General features: G+C 36.8%; 2 protein-coding genes across 2 annotated transcripts in view; both read right to left on the minus strand.

Moving 5' to 3' along the window:
- Positions 1 to 802: 802 nt before the first annotated feature.
- Positions 803 to 19,094, minus strand: LOC124164908 (ancylostoma secreted protein-like). The gene is made up of 11 exons (XM_046542138.1): positions 18,891 to 19,094; positions 17,400 to 17,570; positions 15,575 to 15,662; positions 14,427 to 14,559; positions 12,619 to 12,791; positions 8,534 to 8,640; positions 6,402 to 6,572; positions 4,154 to 4,241; positions 3,640 to 3,772; positions 2,402 to 2,631; positions 803 to 976 (listed from the first exon to the last, which is right to left on the minus strand). The coding sequence occupies exons 1-11, from the start codon at positions 19,005 to 19,007 to the stop codon at positions 837 to 839; spliced, it is 1,551 nt and encodes a 516-aa protein (XP_046398094.1). The 5' UTR covers positions 19,008 to 19,094; the 3' UTR covers positions 803 to 836.
- A 2,094-nt stretch (positions 19,095 to 21,188) lies between these two features.
- Positions 21,189 to 26,473, minus strand: part of LOC124165531 (homeobox protein GBX-2) — a 50,880-nt gene continuing 45,595 nt past the window's right edge. Inside the window, exon 2 of the mRNA XM_046542975.1 lies at positions 21,189 to 22,901. Within this exon, the coding sequence (XP_046398931.1) occupies positions 21,961 to 22,901 (941 nt within the window). The 3' untranslated portion in view covers positions 21,189 to 21,960. The remainder of the gene's footprint in view (positions 22,902 to 26,473) is intronic.

Here is a 26,473-nt window from a genome sequence, read left to right on the forward strand (position 1 = left end):
AAAATAGAAACAAAATATCAGCTTTAAAAAAATCCAAAATTTATTGGCGCAAATAATCGAAATTTGTTTAAATATCCAGACTTTTTTAGTTAACTTCAGCTAACTTTTTCCCTAACTCACGAAAAATCGGTGATAATCCTTAAATACGTAGGACATAAAGGTATTCTCAACAAACAACAAGGTTTATACGACAGATGAAAAGTTAAGATAACCCTGATATTATTCCTTCAAGCGGAAACGTGGTAACTGATTTTAGCAATGATAAAAAGGCATTAGGACTATGTTTCCAGATATACCAGTCTGAAACTGTAAAGAATAGTTATGATGCGTAAAAAAGGCTAAAGTGAGAAATTAAACCTATCAATGTAAAATAAAACTAATTTAAAACACTTAAAATAACACTAGAGACAATTATCCTTACGAAAGGGACACTGGTCTTGGTACTAGAACTTTTTAAGCTTGGTACTACCAGTACTACGTACTAAGCTTGGTATTTAGTAGGTAAGCCCAATACATTTGCGGATCTTTTTATTGGATCCGTCTTAAGGTTTTAGCAGGGATTATAACACGGAATAAATGGCATAAGTTTATCGCTCTAACCACTAGGATACCATGCTTCGCGAATGATATTGTATTAGATGGGTATTCGCAAACGTTACCCATGGAATCATGAGAAAATTGATAGTATAAGCACTCCATGGAATACCCTTTACATTGCAAATAAATAATAATTAATATTTATTGCACCTGGTGAGAAATTTATTTGAAGAAACCTCCACTGTGACAAATAATACAACAAATGTATATCTTGGTAAAGAATTTTTACTTAAATTAATTTAAAAGAAATAAATACATGCAGCATAGAGCCAAAATAAACTTATTATGTAGGCTACACACGAAGGACGTAAGCCCCTTGAACACGATTTTGGGAACCGTGAAGCATCAAGATTGATATAACCAGATCCTGAGTTTGAATCTGAAATGAAAAGGTCAAAGGATGAATGCTTGAAAAAAGTATTAAAATGTGGGGATAAGTAGGTCTTAAGAAGAAAAGTGGAGCAGGACAACTATCGACGGCGTCGCCCTTTGTATTTACCGTAAACTTGTCGTTATAACGGTAGCGAAGACTTGTCGGGTACTCCACCGGGCAATTTCCTCCATTGCTGACGAGTCGTACCCCGAAACGTCGGCAGACATGGAGGAGATTGCTGATGAAGTTTTCTCGGTAAATCAGCCGGGTCAGGATGGACAATGCTGCCAACGTTTCCACGGCCTTCTCTGCCATCTTCACCAGGGTGAATCATGGACACCAAAATCGGACCAATCACAGAAGACTTGACTGCCCCAACTGTGTATATAATCCCGGCACTAACCAGGCCCATCATTCACCCTGATGAAGATGGCAGAGAAGGCCGTCAAAAAGCTGGCAGCAACATCCATTTCGACTGGGCTGCTTTCCCGAGAAGACTTCATCAGCAAGATTCGCCGGTAAAGCACCAAATCCTTCATGGAGGAGACTTATCGGTGGAGCGCCCAAGCAGCCGTCACTACCAGCATACGCGGGGTAAGAATCACATCTTGTCGTTATAACACTAATGAATGTCGTCATGACAGCTTTACCATGGCCATCCATTCCCACGCAGACAGCTGTAAAATGTTTCACCGTAAATATATCGCGAATATTTTTCAATAGCTAAAGAGGCAATTGGTGTGCCTTTGTTTTCTTGAATTTCCGGAACTGCGGGAAATTTTAGATTGTTTCTAATTTTAACTTTCCAATAAACTAAAATTAATAATTTCAATGGAAAAAGGAAATCGAAAGAAAATGGTGTAATAATGATTTCGACTAAAATATTGATACTACATCATCTTTGGGAGTATCAATTTAATTTGTTTTGGTAACTTATTTAGCTAATATTGCTTTTATTTTGCTTTATTGTACCATTATTTCGATTAATTATCATGAATAATCCGCCTCTAATCTGTTGGCTTGAACGCGAACAGTGAAAGGATGCGTGAAGCGTGTAAAAACAAAAAAGCTACAACAAGCGTCAAAGGTCTATCCCACATTGTGGTGTGGAGAAATGAAAAAAAAAACTCGCACTGTGCCCGTCAGACCCGTTGCGCCCGACGGAAGGTTAAAATATCATCCTAAGCTTCCCTTATTTGATTTTTCTTGGTATAAAAATGCGCAGCAATAGTGTACCAGTCGCTGATCGTATAGTTTAAAAAAACACGTTTTACCATTTAGACGCTCGACATAGTTTAAGATCAAAGTCGTGACGTCACCAGCGTTCACCTAATGCTTACTTTAAGGGCAGTAATGCTCATTATTTACATTACCGTCGATAGTTCTCATAAGATACAGATAAATTTGCCCATAAATATAACTTTACTTTACCTGACCCACACAATCCTTTATAAGGTGATTTCTTTCCATTACTGCACATCGAAGCCGGAGGTCCTTGGGTATAGAGAGGCAAATCTACGAAAACCGTTGGACCATAGTGGCAGACCAATATATTCTCTTCACCCCATTTACTTTTGCCGCAGCCAACGTCATACGTTTTTGCGTTTATGAACTGTGCATAGTGACCAATTTGCACATTAGGGGGAAGACTGACACGAGCTCTGGAAATCAATAAATAATTTCTATGAATCATCAAAAAAATATTCGAACAGAAATTATCAACATTTCAAACTCCATGAGGAGCCTCTAACCAACCAAATATTTCTTTTAGCCAAATATAAAAAAATAAAATAAATTAAAATCGAAAACTTTTTATCACATTACATTTTTTTATCGCCTTGTTATGATGAGATATTCGCCTATTAATTTATTTTATGAGTAAAAGGACTCGGAACTCATATCTGTCACGTGATTCCAACGGCGATAAGCACAGTTCTTAGCCTTATATTTCATCGTTGAAGTATTGCAAGGAGTAGCACTTAGAAAACCATAAAAAGATGTGAAAATAATTTGTAGAAAACAGGCAAATGATACATGGAATGAATAGCTGAAAAATGAAATCACTACATTTTATTGCGTGCTACCCTTCGTTTGTCTTATCCCTATCTTTTATTCACGTTTTGAAACTTTTTTCCCTTTCGAAAAACCAATTTCTACCACATGAAAATTGGGCATTTTCATATTTTTTATTATTCCTTTACTCCTTTTCTAAGCAAGTAATGTGATGCACAACTTTCCATTTTGATGTAAATATTATTGACTTGCTCCGCTATGATAATAGCAATAAATGTATTTACCAAGGAATTATCAAGCACAATTTGTAGCACATATCATGGTTCTATGGCAGAGTTAAAAAAAAAGAATTAAAATAATGATGGTCCATCACGCAGGTGGAAACCTTGAAAATAGCAATATGACTGGTAGTTCTTTCTTATAAATTTCCCGTAATAATTGCTCTTTTGACCGCCAAATCTCCCAAACTCACCAAAAAGGAGATAGTTCTGAGCAGAATAGTCCTGGCAAAACGGTATTCTTCTTCTGATTGACTACTTTCACATGTAATAATGTAAAACAATCTAGATTTAAACAGCAACTATTGAAAGAGCAAATTTGTCCACGAATCAAAAAATTATAGAGAAGAGGCTTGAATAATCTGATAGGTAACTTACGGATTATAAGATCCAACCAAAAAAGATGGGAAATCTTTCACCTCATTGTACCACATATCGATGTGTAGCAAGTAAGTTGTATTTGTCATATGTCCTCTGTCCCATCCAAGGTTTTCGCCGATAGAGTACTTCTCTGTGCACCAAAATCATGGAAAAATGGCATACGATTAGGAAATGAAGCAAGGGAAGTGAAAACCTCATAGATTAATAATAATCAGCGCAATAACTATATGAAAATCAGAATGCCGTCGAACTAAGTGACATTTTAATTATCCTTCAGTTTACTGGTTAAAACTCAAATAAAAAATTAAATACTGAGCCATTCCCGTGAATATTTTTATGGTACAATTGAAAGAACCCTGAATCGATTACAGTTACAATTACGGTTCTTCTTAAAACAATATTTACGTAACGGCAGTTTTATTCCTCAAATAAGGATATTCATCAGATCATACCATAATTTAACAAGTAAGATCTTAAAAATAACGGAGTGGAACAACGGAGAAAGGCGTACCATTTTTCCGACACCATCCTACGGAATGTTGGAAAATACATTGGTCTGCATACCTCTGTGCAGTTGATGCTAAGTAGTCATTCCAAGTCTGAAATAAAAAAATTTCACTGAAAAACTAGGGCTTTTGCTGAATTTTCTCTTACTGAATGAATTTTAACTAGCTTAAGTAAGGTTCAACCGCAACTACTCGTTGCCTATCAGTTTCTGCGATAGCAGGAACATTCAAGAATGTATAAGCAGTCCTAACCTAGAATTTCACGTATCCCTAAGAGTATACTTGCTGGTGAATGTATACTGGGACTAGCCGCGGTGATAACGTTACGAAGTCATCCGCAATGTACAAAATTGTGGGTAACTTCCACTGAGGAAAAAAATCATTTGCCTTGTGCGAGATTCGAACCCGGATCTCCCGATTCCCGATCGCGTGCTTCAGGTTGGCTTTAGAGAGTTAACTCCGTGGAAATTTGAGGGCTATACCGGACGAGGTGGTATAAGCTGCTGACCATATGATAAGACAAGCAGTCCAAACCGTGCCCACAGAGCCAAGCACTCGACCGGGAGACCCGGGTTTGAATCCGAGTCAAGGTGAATAATTTTTTCACAGTGGATTTTTCGCTCAATAAGATACACGCATTACTCATGTGACGATTTTAAAAATTTCCCCTTATACGCCGTAATTTATGATATTTCAAGAATTTTTACCTTGATTGCTCCACGTGAAATTGACTGCCGAGTACGATTTGCTTTGATAAGGTAAGGTATTTGAATTATTGAAAGACTTGCTAAGATAATGTCTTGAAAATTTGGCCAAGAAAAAAAATTTTCTTTAAAAATTCAGTTTTTCCTTTCCAGAGTGTCTATATGTAGATAAATCCGCAACAGTTTGCTTTCATTCTGTTGACCCGGAAAGGACTTCGTGGAATTTACTCATCGTAAAGAAATAATAAGTACAACTTCGTATTTCTACACATATTTATTACGAAACTTCACTTCAGCAATGAATTATTGCAATGAATCTAGGTGGAGAAACGAATCCATTCTTATTATTTTAATCCACATTCCAAATGGGCTACTAATAAAATAAAATAGAAAAATCACTCGTCTTCGAGCTCATGCTAAACAATTAGTTGAAGATAATATCATCAAAACGGATGATTTTTCAATATCGGGAGGTTGGCCATACCTTTCATAATGTCATATTTGTCGATTAGAATGCCAGAATATCATATTTGCAGTGCATTAACTAATGCAAGGAATTTTCTAATAAGTCTATTTTATAGGAAAGCCTGTACTCTCTCCGTGGAATGTACGCGTTGGACGGCATGGATTTCTTAAATTATACAAAGAGAAGCGTATTTCTTATGCATTAGAATTCAATTCCACCACACTTTGTCAGATGCTATCGCCTTTGCCTATTAGCGTTAGACCAATAGAAACTAAAGGAAAACACCTTTCCAGTCCTAATATCAAAGAGCAGAGAATGAAAACCAATATAACGAAATATATATAGAAAAAGTCTATAAGAAAAAGAAAAGTCGAGATATTTATTTGATAAACTAGGCCTACCTTGACCAAATCAGCGAGTAAAATGCATATCGAAGAACCAAAGGCAGCGAAAATACATATCGCATAGATAGCAATGATTTTCAATATGTGAGGAAAAACGTTGAGGGAATCTATTATTTGCATACCAAAAATATTTTTTATCAAAATAATGCTACCTATCTTTTTTCGTGAGAGCTTAGTTTAATGAAAATATGATTTCCAATCGAAATAAACAGTATGCAACAAAATATATCGCTGCTATTAGACAGTTAGCGGTTTTCCTTGACACGTAAAGGCCAGAGGGATTAATTAAATGAGGACTTTCTTGTCCGATAACGGTGACATGCGCAGAAGCAATTTTGTTCACATTTATCCTGTGGACCAATCATGCATTCAAATGTGAATAATGTTCACACTAATCCATATTGCCCCAAGAGTGAGTATTGATCAGGATTCCCAGACTAGTTCACAGCGGTGAAAAAGCCATAACTGAAACGGCTTTTTCATTGTGAAATAATACTTAATTCATCTTCATAATAAAAAATAATTCTTTCCCGGAAAATTTATTACAGTACCACATAAACTGCATTTTACCAAACGGTAGCTTTGCACGCAGTCACTCACATAGGTGCAAAGACGCGTATGACTAACAAGGGGTGAAATGTGTGTCTGTGCTAAGTTAACGACCAAAATTAATATTTACCAATTCCATCATATCGGCGGCTTGAGGTTGAGGTCCGGGGTTTCCTCGCTTCTCCATTCCCAATGCCACTTTGCTCCGATATTCGTTCATTTTATGTATCACAACCTTCTTTTCTTCTTCACTGAATCCGCTATATTTAAAATCATTACACGCAGGTCCCGGAGTTTTTGACTGCAAAAAGTATTACAATTAAATTCGAGTCACATTCTAAATGCCCATGAAAAGAATTTACCCGGACACCTAACCACCGACCTTTGACTTGATTGTTCCATTCTAAGACGACTATACTATCCACTCTCCTTAAGGTGTACACCAGGGTACAAGCCTAACACTACAGCATTACTACGTTACAGTAGAAAGACAGAGGTTCTATGGCTACCTAAAAGGACCATTACCCGTCATTTTGAAATGCAGTAATTATTTTAAATATTTCTTAGTTATTATGTTGACAATAATTATTGAAAATTAATTCATAAAATAATACCTTTTTATAAAATTCAATTTGTCCCCAGTCCATTTCAATATTCAACTTAAAAGTCCATTTTACAGTAAAAAATTTAAAATGAACAGCGGTCAGGCCGCTCCAGCATCACTTAGTCTGACATACAGGGTTCCCACTCTAACTACATTATAAAATTCACGGTTTTTCCAGGTTTTCACGGTCTAAATGTCATCAAATTCACGGTTTTTAGATAAGGTATTTTAGGCAGAAATATTGATCACGTAACAATCATCGGCCGCATGTTAACTACTAATGTAACAATCGCGACAGATGCCTTGAATGCAAACGCAGCAATGACAGTGCTATCTCTTATGACGTCACCTATAGTTAGCAAAATTCAGGTCCTGCTAAAGGGTGTGGGTGGGAAAATGGAGAGAGCAGTGTGACAGGGAAGTGAAGAAGTGCCTGATTTTTTTTCTAGGGTTAATGTCTTCCAATCGCAGGCTTAAGGTCAATGTGCTGTCATGGCACACGGACCAAATAATTGTGCTTCGAATACACGTGTGCAGAAAAATGCCTGGACAGTATCCGCACGTGACTTGGTCTTGAAACATGATCGAAATATCGATTTTTCGTCTAATCTATCTATCGTAGTTCTACAATCAAGTTTGAGAGATTTCTAAGGTTTTATGACGAAATTCACGGCTATTTCCAGGTTTTTTTCACGGTGGACAAAATTCACGGCTTATTAACGGTTTTAAGGTTTTCACAGTTGAGTGGGAACCCTGGACATACTACACGCCACTCGGTACGGCGCTTTTGCTGCTTATTTCCGTTAAAAATGTAATAAGGAATATTGAGGACTAAAGTTTCTAACTAAAACACCAAAATAGGTAGACGTTATAAGCATTAATGATACCTTAAATAAACATGAATTACCGTAACAAATAAAATACAAATGCTTAACTAGTCCTTTTGACAGGTCTTTTAAGGTAGACAGGTGGTGCAACTCCATTCGTAAGTAAAAGATTTTCATAAAATTTCAATTTATTAAAGCAGAAACGTACCATAAAAAATAATACAAGTCAGAAAAATTATGACGACAGAAGAAAGTTTTAGGCAATATTAGGCAAATTAAGTAGAGATTGGACATCAAAGGACGGGTCTGGTCCTCCTAGCGTAGAACTTGTCTAATTTCAGGGAATATAGACATTATATATTCTGCAAACAGTTCTGAATAGATCTAGCTTCCTTACATACAAATGAAAGTCGTGGAAACAAAATTAATGAGAAAACCAGGCACTTAGTGTCGGGAAGTGATTTTGCGCCCATAAAACAGGTCCATTTTTTGAGAAAAAATGAAGTACAAGAAATACCTTGGGGATAAAACAAGTGCAAATAAACGCTCTCTCCTATACTTTTTGTTGACCTAAAATTGCTGGCTTCGCTTGGACAATTGAACTCTTCGAGTATCTTCCTTTTTTCTACAGGCAGCAGTGATGTCAGCGTTGGCCCAACAAGTCATTGGTCCATGGTTTAAATCCCAGCCATGATAAATATACCCAATGGTGACTAATAATAATATACTTTTTTTAAAGTACTAAATTCAACATAATAGATACCTTGTGTATCAATTATATTAACATTTTTAAGGATAAACGTACATTATAAATGCAGTATGAGTACTCACGGGATAGAGGCAAAAAATGTGTGCACTGCACTCACAGTCCTTTGAACTCACAAACGAGACTCCCACGAAGATAACCACAAAAAACATCCAGAAAGTCATCTTGGAGTTCAATCATGGATGATAGCTCAATAACTACTTAATCCGTAGAGCTTTAAAGCGAGGTCCGCAGTCATAGGACGTCAGTTTACATTTTAACTGAACCATTGTTGATTAATTAGTCTTGACGGGAAATGCAAGCCACAAGACCACTAAAATAACTCGCTTCATACAGTCAGTCTTCTTCTCCGACCTACTCCAATTTGACTTCCTCTTCCTTGTGATAAGCTTATCATGCCCCGCGTGCTTTTACAGCTGACTCTTAAATTCGTTGGCAAAGGTTTACTCATCATCTTTATGACACGTGCATATTAAGTGTTATCATGTATGCAGTGTATCCTGAAATACCGCGTGTTCTAGCTCCAAAGTGAGAAAAAAATGGAATAATTGATCGAAAAAAAATTAATTTAAATTTACAGTACTTATAAAAATGAATTAGCAAGGTGATTTTTATAATCTTGAAAATTCTCTTCATACAATAATAAGGAGCACTTTATGACTCAAAATAAAGTAACATTTCGGCAATTACGAAAGGGACACTTATGACATTATTAGCAAATCATCATGCAACTAAAGTTAAATAAAAATATGCATTTAATTTAACTAAAGGCAATAATCAATTACAGCATGAGCTTATCGACATTTTTGAGTGCTATCATTTTTTTCTATACATCGAATAATGGTAACAAACACCAAAGAAAGATTTAAAAAATCACATTAAAAGAGAACTATGCATTTATATATCTGCAAGCTCAAGAACTTAATATAACCACTAATAAATTAAATTAACTCAGAGAAGAGACAATAACATGAAAAATGAAAACAATTGGTAAATAAATATAATTAGATGAAGAAAACCAGAAAGTATATCCCTGTGAAAGATAAAAAATTCATTTCTAGACTCCATACATATATTATTGCTGCTAAAAATCTATTTATAATTAAAATGAGGTAAGATCAAATACAAATAAGGTACCTTTCGATGCCAGAGCTTGCGTTTAAAACATCACACCGCTATCGAAGGTATCTGTATGACATACACCTATTTCTACAACTATCGTTTATCAAATCGATGGGCTTCATCCATAAAATCTGTTTATTTGTCAATTTCAAACATAAACAGTCGACATTGAGTTTTAACGGTTTTAATTAAGTAATCTCACATTTACGTACCAATATGAATGATAGGTAAAATCTTATTTTGAATATTTAATTTTTGTTTAATTGTTATACTTATTAACTTAATTAATCAAAAAATAATGATTAATAGTTGCGATCGAAAGGATTCGTGAAGGAGTACGTACAGAGATAGCAAGATAGTACGTGCGAAAATATTTGGAAATTTGAAAAAAAAAAAAAAATTGCAAATATTTCCTTTAAGTTTTTAGGCTTTTTAGACTATTAAAATGAAGCATTGGGAAGACTCAGATTATTGAGTAATAGAATTACATAGTTGGATAATTAATATTTTTTATAATTTTATTATTATTATCCGTCAATTTCACGGTTATTTTCTCGATGGCTAAACGACATTGTTATAAGCACCTATCACATATAACCTCATATACAATAATTAAATACAATGAAACATTTCAAGACTTCAAAACTCCAAGGATTTACAGAAAAAAAAGAGTTTTATATTCACCTTGACACCATTGCACGCAATCAAGCTTTTACACGGTACAAATTTTAGTTAATTATCTCCACGCATAGGAATAAAGACAATAAATACTGAAAATAACGACAAAAATGACAGGATAGTTCTTGGTACCTGAAAAACGAAAATGTAAATGATAAATATTCTGCAGTATAAAAGAGAAACAAAAATACCAAGATCCTATTTTCATTAGTATAAATAGCTTCCACGAACGTATTTATAATTTTAAGTAATATTCAGTTAGTAAAAAGACCTTACTTTGCCATGAATAGTAATGGGCGCTTTAACGCTATTATTTAAAATAAAACTATGATATAGAGTTTCAATTTCAACGTTAGGTAATAGGGTGATCTCCTATATTTTTAATGCCTTAATCGAAAGATTATTACTCCTGGAGTACACATTTCACGCTTTTAGGTGTTTAAATGACGATAGCTACTTTTCGCGGTTAAATGAAAAGATTTGAAATGAAATTTTCAAGTTCGCGAGAACGCGACGGCTAAGTATGAATACTGGGAAAAGGCAGACGTTATTATGGTTCCTGCTGCCGCTGTGTGAGGCCACCTTGGTGCGAGGCTATGAGCGCTGCTAAGATGCAGGCTGCCAGCAGGTAGCGCTTGGTTTAAATGTGGATCGAAACCCTATCAAACGAAGGAAACTATTCAACCATAGGCAATTTTAATAGGTGTTTATTAAGAAATGTTTCCCTGAGCTGTGTGTCACATGCATTCATTGGTAATGTTAGATGATGTAAAACTCCCATCTATTCGTGTAGAATCTAGGTCCCTGTGACGTCACGCGGAGTGGCATCGCATGGCCGACAATCTGGTCTTTTTCAAATGATGTTAAAATTGACCATTGATATTCGTCTAAACTGAGATTTCTAAAACCAAATAATTAGCATATTCTGAATGTACTAATAGTGGGTTACTAATCGCTTTCGTTTTCTTTGATGCAGAAAACTACCCTATTCTAATACTTAGATAAATATGAACCTTAGTATACTCTACAATAGCATTTGAAGCAACATCAATTCGACGATGCATAGCCCTACTCAACTAAACTAGGGCTCTACCTCGCCGAATAATATTTCATAATATTCATCGAATAACCAGAACTAAAATTAATTTCAGTCCCGAAATTTCGTTAAAAACCCACAATACCGTGTGCCGATAGAATTTGACCAATTATATTCTCAAATAAAATTGCTCAATAGGATCGATGAGTCCCAGGCATCATAGCGATTATTTTTCGCTTTATTAGCACATAAAAAAGTCAGCTTTACAAGGGCTTTAACGCTATGATAGGGTCCGACATTTATTCTTATAAGCTGCCAACATTATTGGCGATTTGAAGTTTGCAGTACAAAAAATATGCAACATAGCAGTGGTATAAATGTGCTGCGGGTGTTAGGGTGTCAATCGCTTGGAGTTCCTAGCGACATTTCAGGAAAGCTTTTTCATGACTCTCTCTTAAAACCACACATAAAACTACTGAAATCGTCGTCACATTATAACTTCGGACCGAACATTCTGATAAAGCATCGCTATATATTAACTTTCCAGCAGCAATTGGTAAAGTAATACTTGTATTAGGGTCAATAAATGGCTAAATAAAGGCCAAAGCATTGAAAAAATTTCCAAATGTTTAAAATAATTATAAAATATTAGAGTTACGGCTCCTAAGCGCTTGTGAAGAAATTAGACATGATGCCGTCCATCATTTTTTCTAAGGACTAACACCAAACAGGTGTATTTTAATTTCAAATTTAATTTTTACTTCACTATCTTTATTTCCTTTAAGCAGATTTTTTTCTTAAATACATGTAATTTAGCATCTCAAAATGTTTACATCCATGATTCTCGGTAAAGCTAACAAAATACGGTAAAAAAGTGCTGAAACAAATGACTAAGACACTGCTTACTTAAGGAACTTCACGCTCATTCAAAATAGTACAATCCTCCCTATTTAAACTCCGTTGCCCAGGCATTACGGTATAATTCTTTGAACGACACCCTTGAGGATAGGGTACTATAATATTATGATAGGCCATGAAACAACAAAAACTTCGGTAAAACTGTCATGATAAAATCATTAAATTAAATTGCGATAAACTTCTTTTAGATGCATGCCACGGAAATTATTTATTTTTAAACTTAAGAGCTCAAATGGTTGTCCATGAATTCTACGGAAGTATTGCCAAATTTAAACGTTCAATATAAAATCTATTTTAAAATTACTTCATGATTTAAATACATTATTAATGAAGATGTACGGTCACCAGACGGACATATATCTTAAAAAATTGACTTAGCTACTTTTTCACACTTACAAGTAGCCTGTCCACGCGTATACAAGGGCTGATAGGCATAAATAGTAGGTCCGAAGTGGCAAACCAGTATGTCTTCATCCCCATATCGCGCCTTTCCGCAGCCAATGTGATATGTTTTACCGTTCACCATCTGCGCATAGTGACCAATCATTTTTCCACTTTTAATCTGGGATCTAAAATAATTTAATATAGTTAAAAACGAAAAATATCGTTTAATATTCCAGGATTATCAATGAATCAAATATACATTTTCATCTACAAATACTAAGAGCCTATGACAATTCAAGGTAAAAAATATAGATGGTTGAAGTTCTTGTGGAGCCCTTGCATGGATTTACGTTCTTTCAAAACACTATTTATTTGAGCCATCATTTGGGTGAATGTGTTTCCAAAGTGGCTATGTATGATCATAAAATTATGAGGTGGTGACACTTGACAAGATGGACGCCGCACTATGGTTTGGAGCTCGAGTTTCAGCGGCGGAAAAATGGACGCGACGAGTTACGAAAAAAGGGATGGAAATCCCTTCCCTCGAGTCATAGGGAGAAATGATTGCGAGGAACAGTCACTTTCTCTCTCGTAACTGGAGCTGTAGAAGGAGCTGTAGCTCCAGAGGGATGGAAAATCGTGTGATTCAGGCTCAAATATTTTAGCTCAAGGTAGAGAATAATTTTCTATATTATTTCTACTGTATAGATGCCTTTTTCTCAACTTATACGCTACCAAACTCTACAAATGAGGTACCAAAATGCACATAATTTATCAGAGAACATGCGACGGCTTATCTTACTTCCTAAATATTGCTATTGTTTCCTAAAATTGGTTTTTAAATAATAATAAAAAAAAACAAAAAAGCGGTAAATATTCATGAGGTTAACGGCGCACAAAATTATACATTTGTTCATTTGCTACAATATCTCGCAACCATTAAATAACTTTTATCAAAATGCGTCTGATTCCACATTCAAGTCTCCTGTTGACACGCAAATATGAGTCATCATGTGCGTTTAACACAGGATAGTGTAATTACTTCCAATGTTGTGTTTAAAGAGGTCCTCCTACCTCAATTTGTACATGAACATTCCAATTAAATTTGTACACAAGACCCCGCCTTTTTTTCTACGTTTTAAAATTAGAAACGCGCCTATCCCTTTGTGGACCTGCATTGAAAAGAGCGGGGGAAGCCCACTGGGAGCGGGCGCATCACGCTCGTTACTTTAAAATAGTGGAAATCCCTTACGCCGAATTCATCAAATAAAAAAGTTTAAACAATTATAAAATCCCACTACATACATGCAAATTTATAACGGAATATTTTAACTTTGTCCAAATGGTTTAGTCGTCTAGCAGTAGTTTTAAGTACGGTATTTTTTTTATAAAAAAGAGCTACCTTAAGTACTTCATAGTCGGCGGAAATATCGCATGATTTGACGTACAAAAATCATTGATCACAGAAAAACCATCAAACTTGACTTAGCGGTACATGCGAATTGGAGATGAACTAGAGAAACTAGTTTAAAAAATCGAAGAATCAAAAGTATAGTGCTGCAGTAAAAAAAATTGGCACTCATACGATTTTCGGACAAGCCTCACATTAAAGGATTCCAGAATTTTCGAAAAAAAAGAACGATTGATCTAAAAAAGGAAGGCATTACATCCTCAAAAACATGTGTACTTGAATGAAATAATTATAGATCCAAGAGAAGAGTTTCATACCTAAAGTGAAACCAATTCAAATTCACTAAAACATTGTATCAGTTCTTAAGTAAAGATTTGACAATATTTAAATAACAAGAATTGGCACTTACGGATCATAGTTGTCAACTAAGTAGGATGGAAAATCTTTAACCTCTTTGTACCAACTATCGATATGGTCCAAAAAATAAGTATCATGAGTCATTCCTTTGCCCCAACCAAGGTTTTCACCAATCTGGTAAAGATCTGTAAGAAAATGAACGACGCATTAACGAAACCTTTATAGATTTCACTAAAGTAATTGCAAGTATTTTTAAATGATTTACAGGGCTCGAATATGCCGAGAATGCCCTGTTTCACCGGGTGCTTTCATCTTAGACGGTTAAAGTGAATGAGAAATGATGCTGTCGTGATATTTTTGAGAATTTATGTGAGGATTATGCCAGTAATTTTATAATGATACCAGTAATTTATTTGAAATTATGAAAGGATACAGCAATCCGCAGGAGAAATAATATATCTATTTCTTCACTAAGAGTAAAAATGGGAAATTCTGAGATATTCAAAGTGAAAATTATAAGTCGAGGACCTTTAAATTGGAAGTTCATGTAAAAAATACGTCATGTATCACTTAAAAAGTCTATTCATTCAATTTAGTAAAAATTAAAACTGAAATGCTGTATTTATACAACCAATGCACACATACACGATTAATTCAGAGACAAACGTTCAAAGTGTCAAGAAATTTTTCTACTTTGATCCATCAACGTTTCAATTTACAGTAGTAAATTTATTCAGATTGAAATTTTTACTACTTAAACGGAACCTAACTAAATATGCAAAATGATTCGAACAGGGTCAGAATGAGTTGCGTGTTTAATTAAATGAGTTACTGATACATATTCTGTTTTGTCACCACAGTGTCTCCCGCAGTAGAGTAAATCTGGGGGGGAAGAGGGGGATAGAATTCCCCCAAAGTCTCAGAGAAATAAGAAAGTAATTTAAATCTATTTTCTATTTATTAAATTTAATAATTGCATCTGCTTGAAGCTGAATTTTTTAACGCCACAATCATATAATATGTACATCCAGGGATGTCATTTTTCAAAAAATTTCCCGTAACACCGGTTGCCCAAGGGACATCCCCCCCACCAAAGTATATTCATAGTTACGCCACTGGCCTCCAGAAATCATTCTGAAGACACCGGCAATGTGCAACACACCATGATGTCTTAAAATATTATACAGAAAGGAAGCGTACCTGTCTTTCGACACGCCCCAGGGGTATGTTCGAAAATACACTGATTGGCATATCTTTGAGCAGTGGTCTCCAAATAACTATCCCATGTCTGAAATAGAAACATGGACTCCAAACAGTTAGGTATTCTGGAAAAAAATATATATTCTAAATAATTGAGGGAATTATGAAAAAATATTTGTTTCATTTACTTCATCATCATCATTAGTCAACATTCTTAAGATTGGATTGACGCAGCTCTCCATTCCCCTCTCCTATGTGGGAGCCTTTTCATAGCAACGTATTTCTTTTCTATTACATCCTTTATAACCTGTCCTATGTAACTCATTCGGGGCCGTACCTTGCCCTTCATCCCTTCCACCTGTCCCTCCACGATTGTTTACATCAGGCCATCGTGTCTCATCATTTGGCCAACTAAGCTGTCCCGTCTTCCGTTTAAGGGTTTTAGAAGACTTCTCTTTTCTCCCACTCTTCTTAGCTTTTCCTCGTTACTGGCACGGTCGATCCATTATATATTCATCATCCTTCTGTAGCACCACATTTCGAATGCTTCCACTCATGACTTCTCTACTGCGGTCAACGTCCAAGCCTCGCTTCCATAGAGAAACATGCTCCATATTTAGCATTTGATGAATCGTTTCCTCAGTAGTATTTCGGTAACTTTCGCCAGTCGATCTGATAAAGACGCAAATGACTTCAAATCCTGAGTGAGTGAAACATTTTCCTCTCTCGTGTTTCATTAAAAAAGAAGAGTAAAGGCCAACAGTTGACCTGTTGCTACTTTCACCAAATGAATACATTATTTGTATTAGAATTTCAACGGAGTGAGTTGACCCATGCTTACTGACGTTCCTCGTCATCGTATAGAATATGAAATCTAATCTCGAAAAATTGCACAAAGCTATGTTGAAATCCAGTGTATCTTTGGAGAATACACCGCTAATTATACCGCTGAGGCATCATTCTCAAATATGCTCTACAGTCCCAGAGGATGATGGAAACGGTAATGTGATCATAAAAAGTAGAGACTTGTAGGGATCAGAGTTAAAAAGTCAGCCATCAAATGAAAACCTACGATACTAATTGCATGAGGTGCAGTGAAGTACCGTGCGAGGTCAATATGGCGCCTTTTTGTCTATATCAGGTGATACGGTTACCACTACATAGATTTTATCCCTTTCCCGGAAAATAAGACCATTTCTTCAAAATAAAGATGTATTAAGTTTTGTATTATACTAAAAAGCAACTTCGTTGCTTTATGTAGCCATCTTAATAATGTGATATAGTACTTCAGGTAGTGGCCTTAGGAGCAGGATTTCATCTCGCACACTAATTATTATTAAAACATATATCTCTCCTGTCTCCGAGCGGGATTAATTTTTGAACGTTAAGTTTTTTACGATGGATATTGCGCGATTTTTCTTAATTCTGGTAATTTATAATAAATATTACCGTAATCGATCATGCAAATACGTTAACTTTAACCTTTTAATGAATAAATAATAGTGCATCGCCATGAGTTCCTACTTTTTGTAGAAATATTTCAAAACAGTACAAAATCATCAAATTATGATATCTAAGAGCCTATGTAAGCCATATTAATTGTCGCATGTCGAATTTTAATGAGCAGTTGCTAATTTAAAAACACCAGAGTATACCAGCGCCCTCTGAAAGTACTAAGATGATTCAAAAATATAATTTTGTTCTAATTATACATCATAAAAATTCAATCAAACAACTAAAATTATTGAAATTAGTCAGTCCTGTAATCACCCAAATATTTTGAACAATATCTGTTCAATTTATCAATGAAAACAAATATAATTACCACTGTCATCATGTCCAAAGCTGGAGGCTGGGGACCTGGATTACCTAGAGTCTCCTTCCCTTTGGCGACTCTATCTCGGTATTCATTCATCTTTTTCACCACCTGCTCCCTCTCCTTATCAGTGAACAAATTGGCTTTGTAGTCTTTGCAATTAGGGCCTGGCTTAGTGTCCTCCAAAAAAGTAATAATGTGATTGTTGTAAAATATAAATTGAAATGAAACACCACTAATAATAATGGGATGGCAGTAATGCCTCTGAGAACATTACTGGGAACTGTAATGAAGAGAATTGGATAGGGAATATTTTTAGAGGGAAGGGGATTGTGAATGCAGCAGTCGAGGGAAGAGTGGAAGGAGAAAAGATAAAAGGGTGAAGAAGGCTGATAATGACGGACGCGGTGAGGTTGGGAGGAAGATACATGGAAACTAAAGGGAAGGCCTTAGACAGTGAGTTGGTGACGACTTTGGTGTTTGGAACCTGCCTGTGTAGGGCAGAAAACCAGCTGAGGATGATGATGGAACACCATAGAATTTATCGATCAAAGTGATTTCTTTAAAGATTATTCGCCACGATGACATATTAACGTGACGTGACGTAAAAGGTGAGAATAAGGACTCATTCACAACTTAGCTCGACAGAAGCAGATGTAACTAGGGAGTTGAACACTTGAAAAGAGCCTGCACTGATTCATAACAGCTTAAAGCGTGAAAAATCGACTTGGAATAGTCATTAGCTGGGAAAGACACCTCTCAAGTTAGCCACCAGATTAGTACTGCCCATTGACATTCATACGAAACACAGTCAGTTCTTTTTAATCATTTTCACGATTGATACATGATATGAACTGTTAATTTTTTTAAAATCTGTTTTTCTTTTAGTCCGCAATTTTAATTTTTTTTAAATGTGAATTTACTACGTTTCCATAAGTTATTGCCCTCCACTTTCAAATCTATTAGACTTATACTGAAGACGTAGTATGTAACAATAGTTTTACAGAGTAGTGAAACAAGAAAACTAAAAGATAGCAGTATTGGTACCAGAAGTAAAAATGATACTTTTGAGACCATTGCTGTTAAAAATTAAAGAAGGAAATACCAAAATAATGAAGAAAACATTTTTAATGCATTTTATAAAAAATAGACTGAAGGTTTATACGGTTATGACATATTAAAAGAGTGCAAGATTAATTCAAGAGCAGCAATAGTTACGCAAAACAATATTGAGAAAGGTAAATACAGATACGAAGACCAGGAAGACGTTGAAAAAACGAATTTAGTAGACACGAGAAGCGAGGAGGATATCTTTGGGAAGAGTTATTTCATCGTAATTATGGAATGATATAAGCTATGGCGAAGGTTATTCACCTCCTAGATCCCTGTTGAGCGGGGCATAACTTCGATATTGCAGAAAACTTTTCAAATATGCAATGAGAACAGAGCATCTTGTTGCATTGCACAAATAATTCAATTTTAAGAAAATATGTCACTTACAGGATAGAGGCACATGATCCCAGCATCATCCTTACATTCGCAGATATCGGCACTGACAGTTGTTAATCCAAATAGGATATGAAGACAAAGTAACTCGCACACCAATATAGAAGACATTGAAAATATTTGTGGATGAACAGCGCATAGCAAAAGAAAATTTAGCCACGAAAATTCAATTTGGGATTCATTGGGCTTGAAATTGAACACGGTAACCATGGTTAAAGTAAAATGAAAATAAACATTAAATTATTCACGTTATTTCCTTGGGAAAAGGAGAAGATGGCAGAATACTTCTTAAGTTACACATAAAAAGGCGAATGAATATTTAATTTTCCTTAATTAGTATTACTATGCTTATTTAATAAGTTTCATGAACATCAAATATTTCGCTTTAGTGAAGTTCTGAAGAACACACAATGAATGTAAACGAATCTAACTTATTCCAATGGGATCAAAAGAATACTTGCAGGCGAAACCAAAGTATCTGGTACCTATAAAATATTCTTCGAGAATTCGACGGAGGACAATTACTAGTAGCTTTTCAATTTGAACATTTAGGAGCTTGGTGCAAACATAGGAAACATTAAGGGGTACATACGGGGCTCCTTGAGGAGCGTAATAATCAGTTCGTAATTATCATTTGCCCGCTCAAAAAAAAATCCATCCTTGTGTTGAAATTTCATTTAAAATGAACACATTATGTACTTATTGATGCTGTCCTACCTGAAAATCCACAGAGATAAAGAAATCAGTAACGAATTACTCAAAACAAATACCAATGTAGTTTTGATTGATGACACAATTTCCAATTAGAACTGTGCAACAAGAAATTCAATTGAAAAACATAAAAGAAGATTGAAAGGAATAATCCATTTTTGAATCAATCATTAATCCTAAACAGCATTCTGACAGGAATTAAACAGCAGCACATCAAACTGCCTCAAAGAATGCAACAAAAAATCTACTATAACCAATAGCCCTATCGAAGTTAGTCATTGGCTAGATATACGGTTCAAATATGGTTGACGAGAGAAATTTCTCTTTCCCTCAACAAGAAACTTCGAGAGAAAAGGCAAATCATCTCCATTTTTTTCCGTCCAAGTACGTGACGGATTAGCGCGTGTTCCTCTACCCGGGCGTGACTCGTGATGGTCTCAACTCTGTGGAATGGATGGTACATTATGGGCATCATGACGGTATTGGAAGCGTTACCTTGAATTAAACATCCACATAATACCCCGTGCGATGCCTAAAACGCGTGTGGCAAGGGGTGTTAGGACACCAGCCGTTTACACATACAAAGGAAATGCTACATTAAAATTATCATTTATTAAAGCCCTTTATAGTTCGGGGGAAAAACGAGTTCCTAAATCTATCCATTCGGCTCTCTTAATTAATCGCTTCAGTCGGACCTGGAAATAAAGTAGAACTCTAATATTATGTTCTCCGTGTCGCTTTTAAAGATATCCATTCTCGATTTTTCAATCAATGTAAGCCTAGCGCGCAGCCTTCGAGTCTCCAGCGGCTCCCAGCGTAATTTGTTTAACATCTGGTTAACGCCCTATGCACGCCCGAATTATACTTCACATGTCTTAACGAAACGGCAAAACCAAAAAAGATTTCCTTCCCAAAATTCTTTTTTGATTTTAGCATTCCGCGGGACATAAAAAGAGATAATAACGGAAAAATTCACAAACAACTGATTCAATCAACACACAATGAACAGATGTAGAAATATGGTAATTCTTTGTAACATAAGATCTCTCGACAGGTACAAAAAATAGCATACAAAGTGTTGAAAAACTAAGTTTGCAGATATATAGTTAAAAAATACATTGTGTTGATCACTCCATTTTTAGTATGGAAATTAATTGAGCAATATCTTAGGTTCCTTAGAATTGCAGAAAATTTCAAATAAAAAAATCAGCCATCGAAACTAACACCAATATGAAAGTATAGTCTTACATCATCAGCCAGTGCTAATAGCACAACAGGGTTAAAATCCATTACAAATAATCATACTGATAGAAATCAGGTATCCAAATTTCCATCTCAATGTTATCTAATACGGCAAACAAACAACTAATAAAAAAACAGACTTATTGTGAAGAATAGATTCAATTTTCAACCCACGCTAAGCAGAATTAACCACGAGTAGAAAAAAACAGAAGAATGCTCTCGACGGATCTATCGTACGAACCAGTACATATCATTGTAATAAATATTACATGGCAGAAGATATACACTATAGTGAAAGGTGTAAATGAGGAAATGTAGTTAGTAGAAAAACCACTCCATTTTTATACCTCCATTTAATATTTACATACATAGTATATTTACTTTCAGGATATCGTCTGTTAATTTACACAATCAAGAATGGACATTCATTCCCTAATGAGTCAAGTTTTTGGTTGCACTAACCATCACTGACAAATGAGTGTCACTTCCAATTAGAATTCGACGGAACGATAAGAATATAATCACGTTAATGAGCGTACACGAGTCTTCAGGACACACGAATGAAAAATAATTTACAGTACACACCACATGTATTTGGATGCTGAAAATAACAATTCTGATCCATTTAAGAAATTAGTAGAGCCTAATTCCCAAAGGTGAGCGCATATGTGCTTTTATGTGCCTAGATATAAAATAACTTATTCGTAATCCCCTAGTTCACCAAAATGTTGAGGAAAACACTATCCTTCACACTTTCACCGTGGCACATTCTATCGTGTCCAACGTTGAACTTTAAATGTCTGTGTGTGCTGCTAATATGTCGAATACTTCCAGAAATTACATGAGGAAATGTTGTCCTCAAAATTATGAAATTGTAAATCACTCGTCGCCTACGCCGAGTGCAGAGAAATTTCGTCGAATACTTCAAGCGGCAGAGGCCTTAGTAATGCTCTTCACAAGAAAACTTGACTTCACATTTCGAATTTTATGCTTGTTCCTCGTCTTCTTTCCTGCACCAATAGCTTTCTCGTCAGATATTTCAAGCAGCTTGAGCTTCCTCAGCAAGATTCACTCTGTCGTAGTCTTTACCCCTTTTCGCAATAATGGTACATCATCGCTGCCCACCAAGATCCAAGAGGCTTGGAGAAGCGGGACCTAGGCCAGAGTGCGGAGGCCTGAACCCGACCTGAAGACCCGTCCTCAGGGAACTAGCCCCCGGGGGCAGGAAGAGATTGGGGTGAGGAAGCGGCACCCCGTGAGGTGATGGGTGCCCAAGGTGCGGCGGGCCCGGATGGTGCATGGCATGGTGAACTGGTAACATCGGCACGGCCATCCTGCCGGCGGCTGCCGCCTTTTCCATCTGTTGATGCCGGCTGCGAACCGCGAAACGGTTCACGTGAACGGGGATCGGCACCACAATCTTCGAGGCCCTGCCACCGGCCCCGGACCCTCCCGGAGAAGACCCCGGGCCGGAGGAACCGGGACAGGCCGAACCGGGACCTGAACCGGAAGCTCCCCCTGAACTACCGGATGCTGAGGTCAACCCGGCTTTCACCCTCTTCCACTTCGCACGACGGTTCTGGAACCAGATCTTGACCTGCACCTCGCTGAGCCTCAGGGCCGTGGCTATCTGAGATCGTTCGGTGAGGCTGAGGTACTTCTTGGCGTGGAATTCCCTCTCCAGTTCCAAGAGCTGTTCGCTGGTGAAGGCGGTTCTTCGACGTCGGGTCTTGCCACCGCTTCCGGGACCTCCGGTACTGCCGCGGTTCCCTGAGGAACCGGAAGGTCCCTTTGAGGACGGCGTGGAGGATTTCTTCTTGGACGGGTTTTCTGAGCTTTCTTCGTCGCAGGATCTGGTACCAGATCCCTCGCTCCTTGTCTGATCCTCTTCGGCCTCCGTGTCGTCGTCCTCCCCCGCAACCTCCTCGTCATCTTCCACATCGTCCTCCACATCCGCAGGACCTTCACAATCGTCTTCATCATCAACTTTTCGACCCCCAGACTCCGATGAACCCTGAGAGAGGCCGTTCTGCGCTTTGCTTGCGTTGGATCCTGACGGAAGAGAAAATAGGAAAAATACTGTTAGATGGCTAAATTTGGGAGGCATAACCTGGAAACGTAATCGGTACATAATGAAACATATGGTTGGAAAGACTAAAATATACGGAAAATACATGAAAAAAAACACATTAAAATGACAGGTAGGATTCACAGCCCTTTCTTGAGCGTCATACCAAACGAATAATTTAGTGAGATTACCGTGGCCTAGACCAAGCAGTAAATTATTCCACCATTCTCAGCTCAGACCGCACATTAAGTATGGCACCAAGTTTTTGGGACTTAGACGGTTTTTAAAACTGCGGAGTATCATTGGAATGATCCTTGATATGGTGAAAAAATTACAAAAATATGAAATTTGCTTTTCTATCGGCTGCATGAAAAACTGAAACACCACTTAAATTTTTTGTGCACTATTACATCTTTACAAGTCTTGGATTCAGTTTAAGTGCCACCACGTTGAGTTGTTGAGGACAAAGCGTCATTTATAAGCTGAAATTATTGAAGGAGGGAATATTTTACAAGGGAGAAAATGATAATAAGAATATATTTTCGGGCAAAATTCTATTGATATAATCTCTTGCTGATACCAGAAGTAACCATCATTGTTTCGTTGCTGTTCCTATCTCATTATTTATGTCCTCAGGCCGATAATATGAGTGGCAAACGAAGAGAAAAACGAGTACGCCTAACTTCCGGAGAAACTATTTTTCACGACAAATTTCTCAGTTAAAATCAAGATATATTCTTGGAAATTTCAGGAAACATAGACTGGATCTTGGTCAACATTTTCCCGTGTCCCAAATTTGAGAATTTCAACGCCGTATTTTTTCAGATTACACATTAATCACATATTCATTTTTACATTAGAGATACACGTTAATTTCTACAATGGTCTACTAAATATGTACCTACGAAAATTTCAAAATGACATTCTAAGTTCAAAACCTGTTAATCTTCGGGAAAAAGACCTAATATGACCGATCAAGCGGGTACGCTGCGTCCTGTTAAGCATTATAACCGAATACTGATTATTAATTAACAATTATAAAAATTCATTCCGAAAAAAACATTTATAAAAAAACATTCATAAAAAAACATTCCGAATGTGTGTTTGGATAGGTGAAGTTCCATCTCCCCAGACATAGCTATGGGCGTGTGAATATCAAAACTTAAACGAGTTCCACCGAACACTTCGAGGATTTGATTTGAGATGATGAACTCAGGACCATTATATCTGTAGCCAAGCACCCTACCTACTAGGCTACCACACTCCCCATGATGAAATATGAAGAGAGAGAAAACTACACATCGAACTGAACCGGCGTTTTAAATTGATTGCAGGGGCAAAAGCGTGGGCAGACGAGGGGAAAAGAATAGTGGATGTGCTAGAGGAAGGCGTCAAGATGGATTGTTTATTGTATCTTCCCAAGATTCCCACCGACGGCGTACGTGCCAGCGGTCTTTACCGGGGGCGGCCGTTTTCTCTTGTCGGCAAGCGACGTCGCTTCACGGCGGCCTCCACAAAAGGGACAGACCTCTAAATACTGGAGGCACAACTGCCCACCCCCATTCTCGGTGGCAGGCTAATTCAGATTCACGGAAGGAGGGATGGATGTGAAAAGGATTGTAGCGGGAATGGTAGTGAGCTTTGGAAAGGGTTAGCGAGATAAAGGGTATGGATGGTGCGCAACTTGGGAACGGTGAGGCCCGAAGGCACAATAGTTGACAAAGGAAAGATAACACCAGCCGTAACAGACTTTAAGATATTGGTATTTATTTTATGTTTAATTAATACTTCTATTGATTTGATGTTTACGAGCAAGGAAGAGAAATGGAAGGTTGCTTATGGGAAGTTATTGTGGAAGGAGAGGGGATTGTTGTGTGAGAAACCATTTAAGAAAAGATCTGTAAGGAAGGAGACGAGGACAGAAGTTGTATTTGAATAGAAATAAGAAAGGTTTTGGAAAGAAAAAGTGTCTTATGTTATAGGGCCAATAATTAATTATCAAAGAACTTCCCCGTACATTGGAAAATTATTGGTTGGCTCGTGAAATAATTAAGAATTGCTAAGAGGCTTAACGGAAAGAAGAACTATTACTCATGAAGGTTCTACGTCACAATTTGGGTCCATTTCAAACAATAGTTGCATTACTCGGTACAAAAATTAAGCATAAAAATTAGCCCATAAACATCTTCATAAAATAAAATATATAATTTAAGGTTGATATCTTTCGAACTACGGGGGAATAAAACCAAATTATTGTCCTAATATATCAATTACTTTCAATGTAGAGGAAAATTACGTGTTTAAGCTATGCATCTATATCATGCACGATTGTGTTCGAAGAAATATTCTCGGAGAAAAATAGAGAGAAATAGTGGCTCACTTTTTTGGGGAGCCATTCTCAGCCGCGAGAGAAGAATTCCGTGAATGGCCTTAATTAAGCATTTCTCACGACTAGGTTCAATTGAAGAGACACTATGGATTTTCATTGAGAAGATAATTCTTCGAGAAAGTATTTTAAATTTAACGCGACCAGTTATAGTTTATTAATTTTCAGCCAAATCCAGCCATGCTATGATAAATCCCAAAGAAACTCCCCGAAAAAGTAATTTCACCTCAGCTCAGGAGCCATTTTCCTATCTATTGATCGTTAATGCCTTGTCCCTTTCCATTGTCTACAAACATTGCTGTGATAAAGCAATTAATATTAATAATTTTTTTTACTGTTCAACATATTTTTTTATCATTTGTAATGCATTCCGATCACACTTTCCATAATATTCCGCAATTTTCAACTTCTACTTACCTAAGGAAAGCGTTTAGAGATTACATTAGAAGAAAATCTAAAATAGATGCATTTCAACTTTCACTTCCGTTTTGGGTCGTAAGTGAATTATGAAAAAGTTGTTCATTTATACAGTACTATTTTTTAACTGTACATTCGGTCTTACTCGAAAACGTTAGAGGAATTGTTGACCAGAGAGGTATGACAAAGACGAATGAAAAGACTGGGTTTTGAAAAGAATTCAGCGGAAGAAAACGTGAAGAGCTTCACGACTTCATTGTTGGGAAAAATATCTAATGCTCTCGGAGACAAATTTAATTTCATGCGCGTCTCAATTGTCTCCCGACAAAAAAGTTACGTGGGACAGGGTGAGAAAAGAGAAAAGGAGAGAATAATTCATATTTTGGATCCAGGCGGGGGCGTGCCGTCCTGTAGGCGGAAATTTTCAAACTTGAAAGGAATAGAATAATATACCGACAATGAAGGAGTTTGTGGAGTCTTTAATAGTCTCCATCCTTCCCTCTCGAAAAACTTTGGGCTCCATCGGAATTTCCAAAAAGCCACAGAGCGCACGCCTTGTAGCATAAAGGCGAGAGCAGGTGTCAGTCGGGGACTTCTTTTGTCTTCGTCAACACGAGGAAGGAGTGGGTGAATAAGAGGGATTAGGACCGATTGTGAGAAGTCAACTTCAGCCGCCTCTGGGACCTTCCTTTGTTGTACCCAGCTCCCCCGCTACCGCCACCCTGCGGACGTGAGCCAGGAAGACTACCTTTC

Source organism: Ischnura elegans, chromosome 9 (assembly GCF_921293095.1).
Source record: "Ischnura elegans chromosome 9, ioIscEleg1.1, whole genome shotgun sequence".
NCBI classification, from domain to species: domain Eukaryota; kingdom Metazoa; phylum Arthropoda; class Insecta; order Odonata; family Coenagrionidae; genus Ischnura; species Ischnura elegans.

Bases quoted from the DNA above. Each gene is read 5' to 3' on its own strand.
- LOC124164908 (XM_046542138.1), bottom strand. From the start codon at position 19,007: ATGTCTTCTATATTGGTGTGCGAGTTACTTTGTCTTCATATCCTATTT. The intron at 15,663-17,399 runs GTAATTATATTT...TTTCTATTTCAG, and splicing joins CTTTGGACATGATGACAGTG to ACATGGGATAGTTATTTGGA. The intron at 14,560-15,574 runs GTACGCTTCCTT...ATTTTCTTACAG, and splicing joins TGGGGCGTGTCGAAAGACAG to ATCTTTACCAGATTGGTGAA.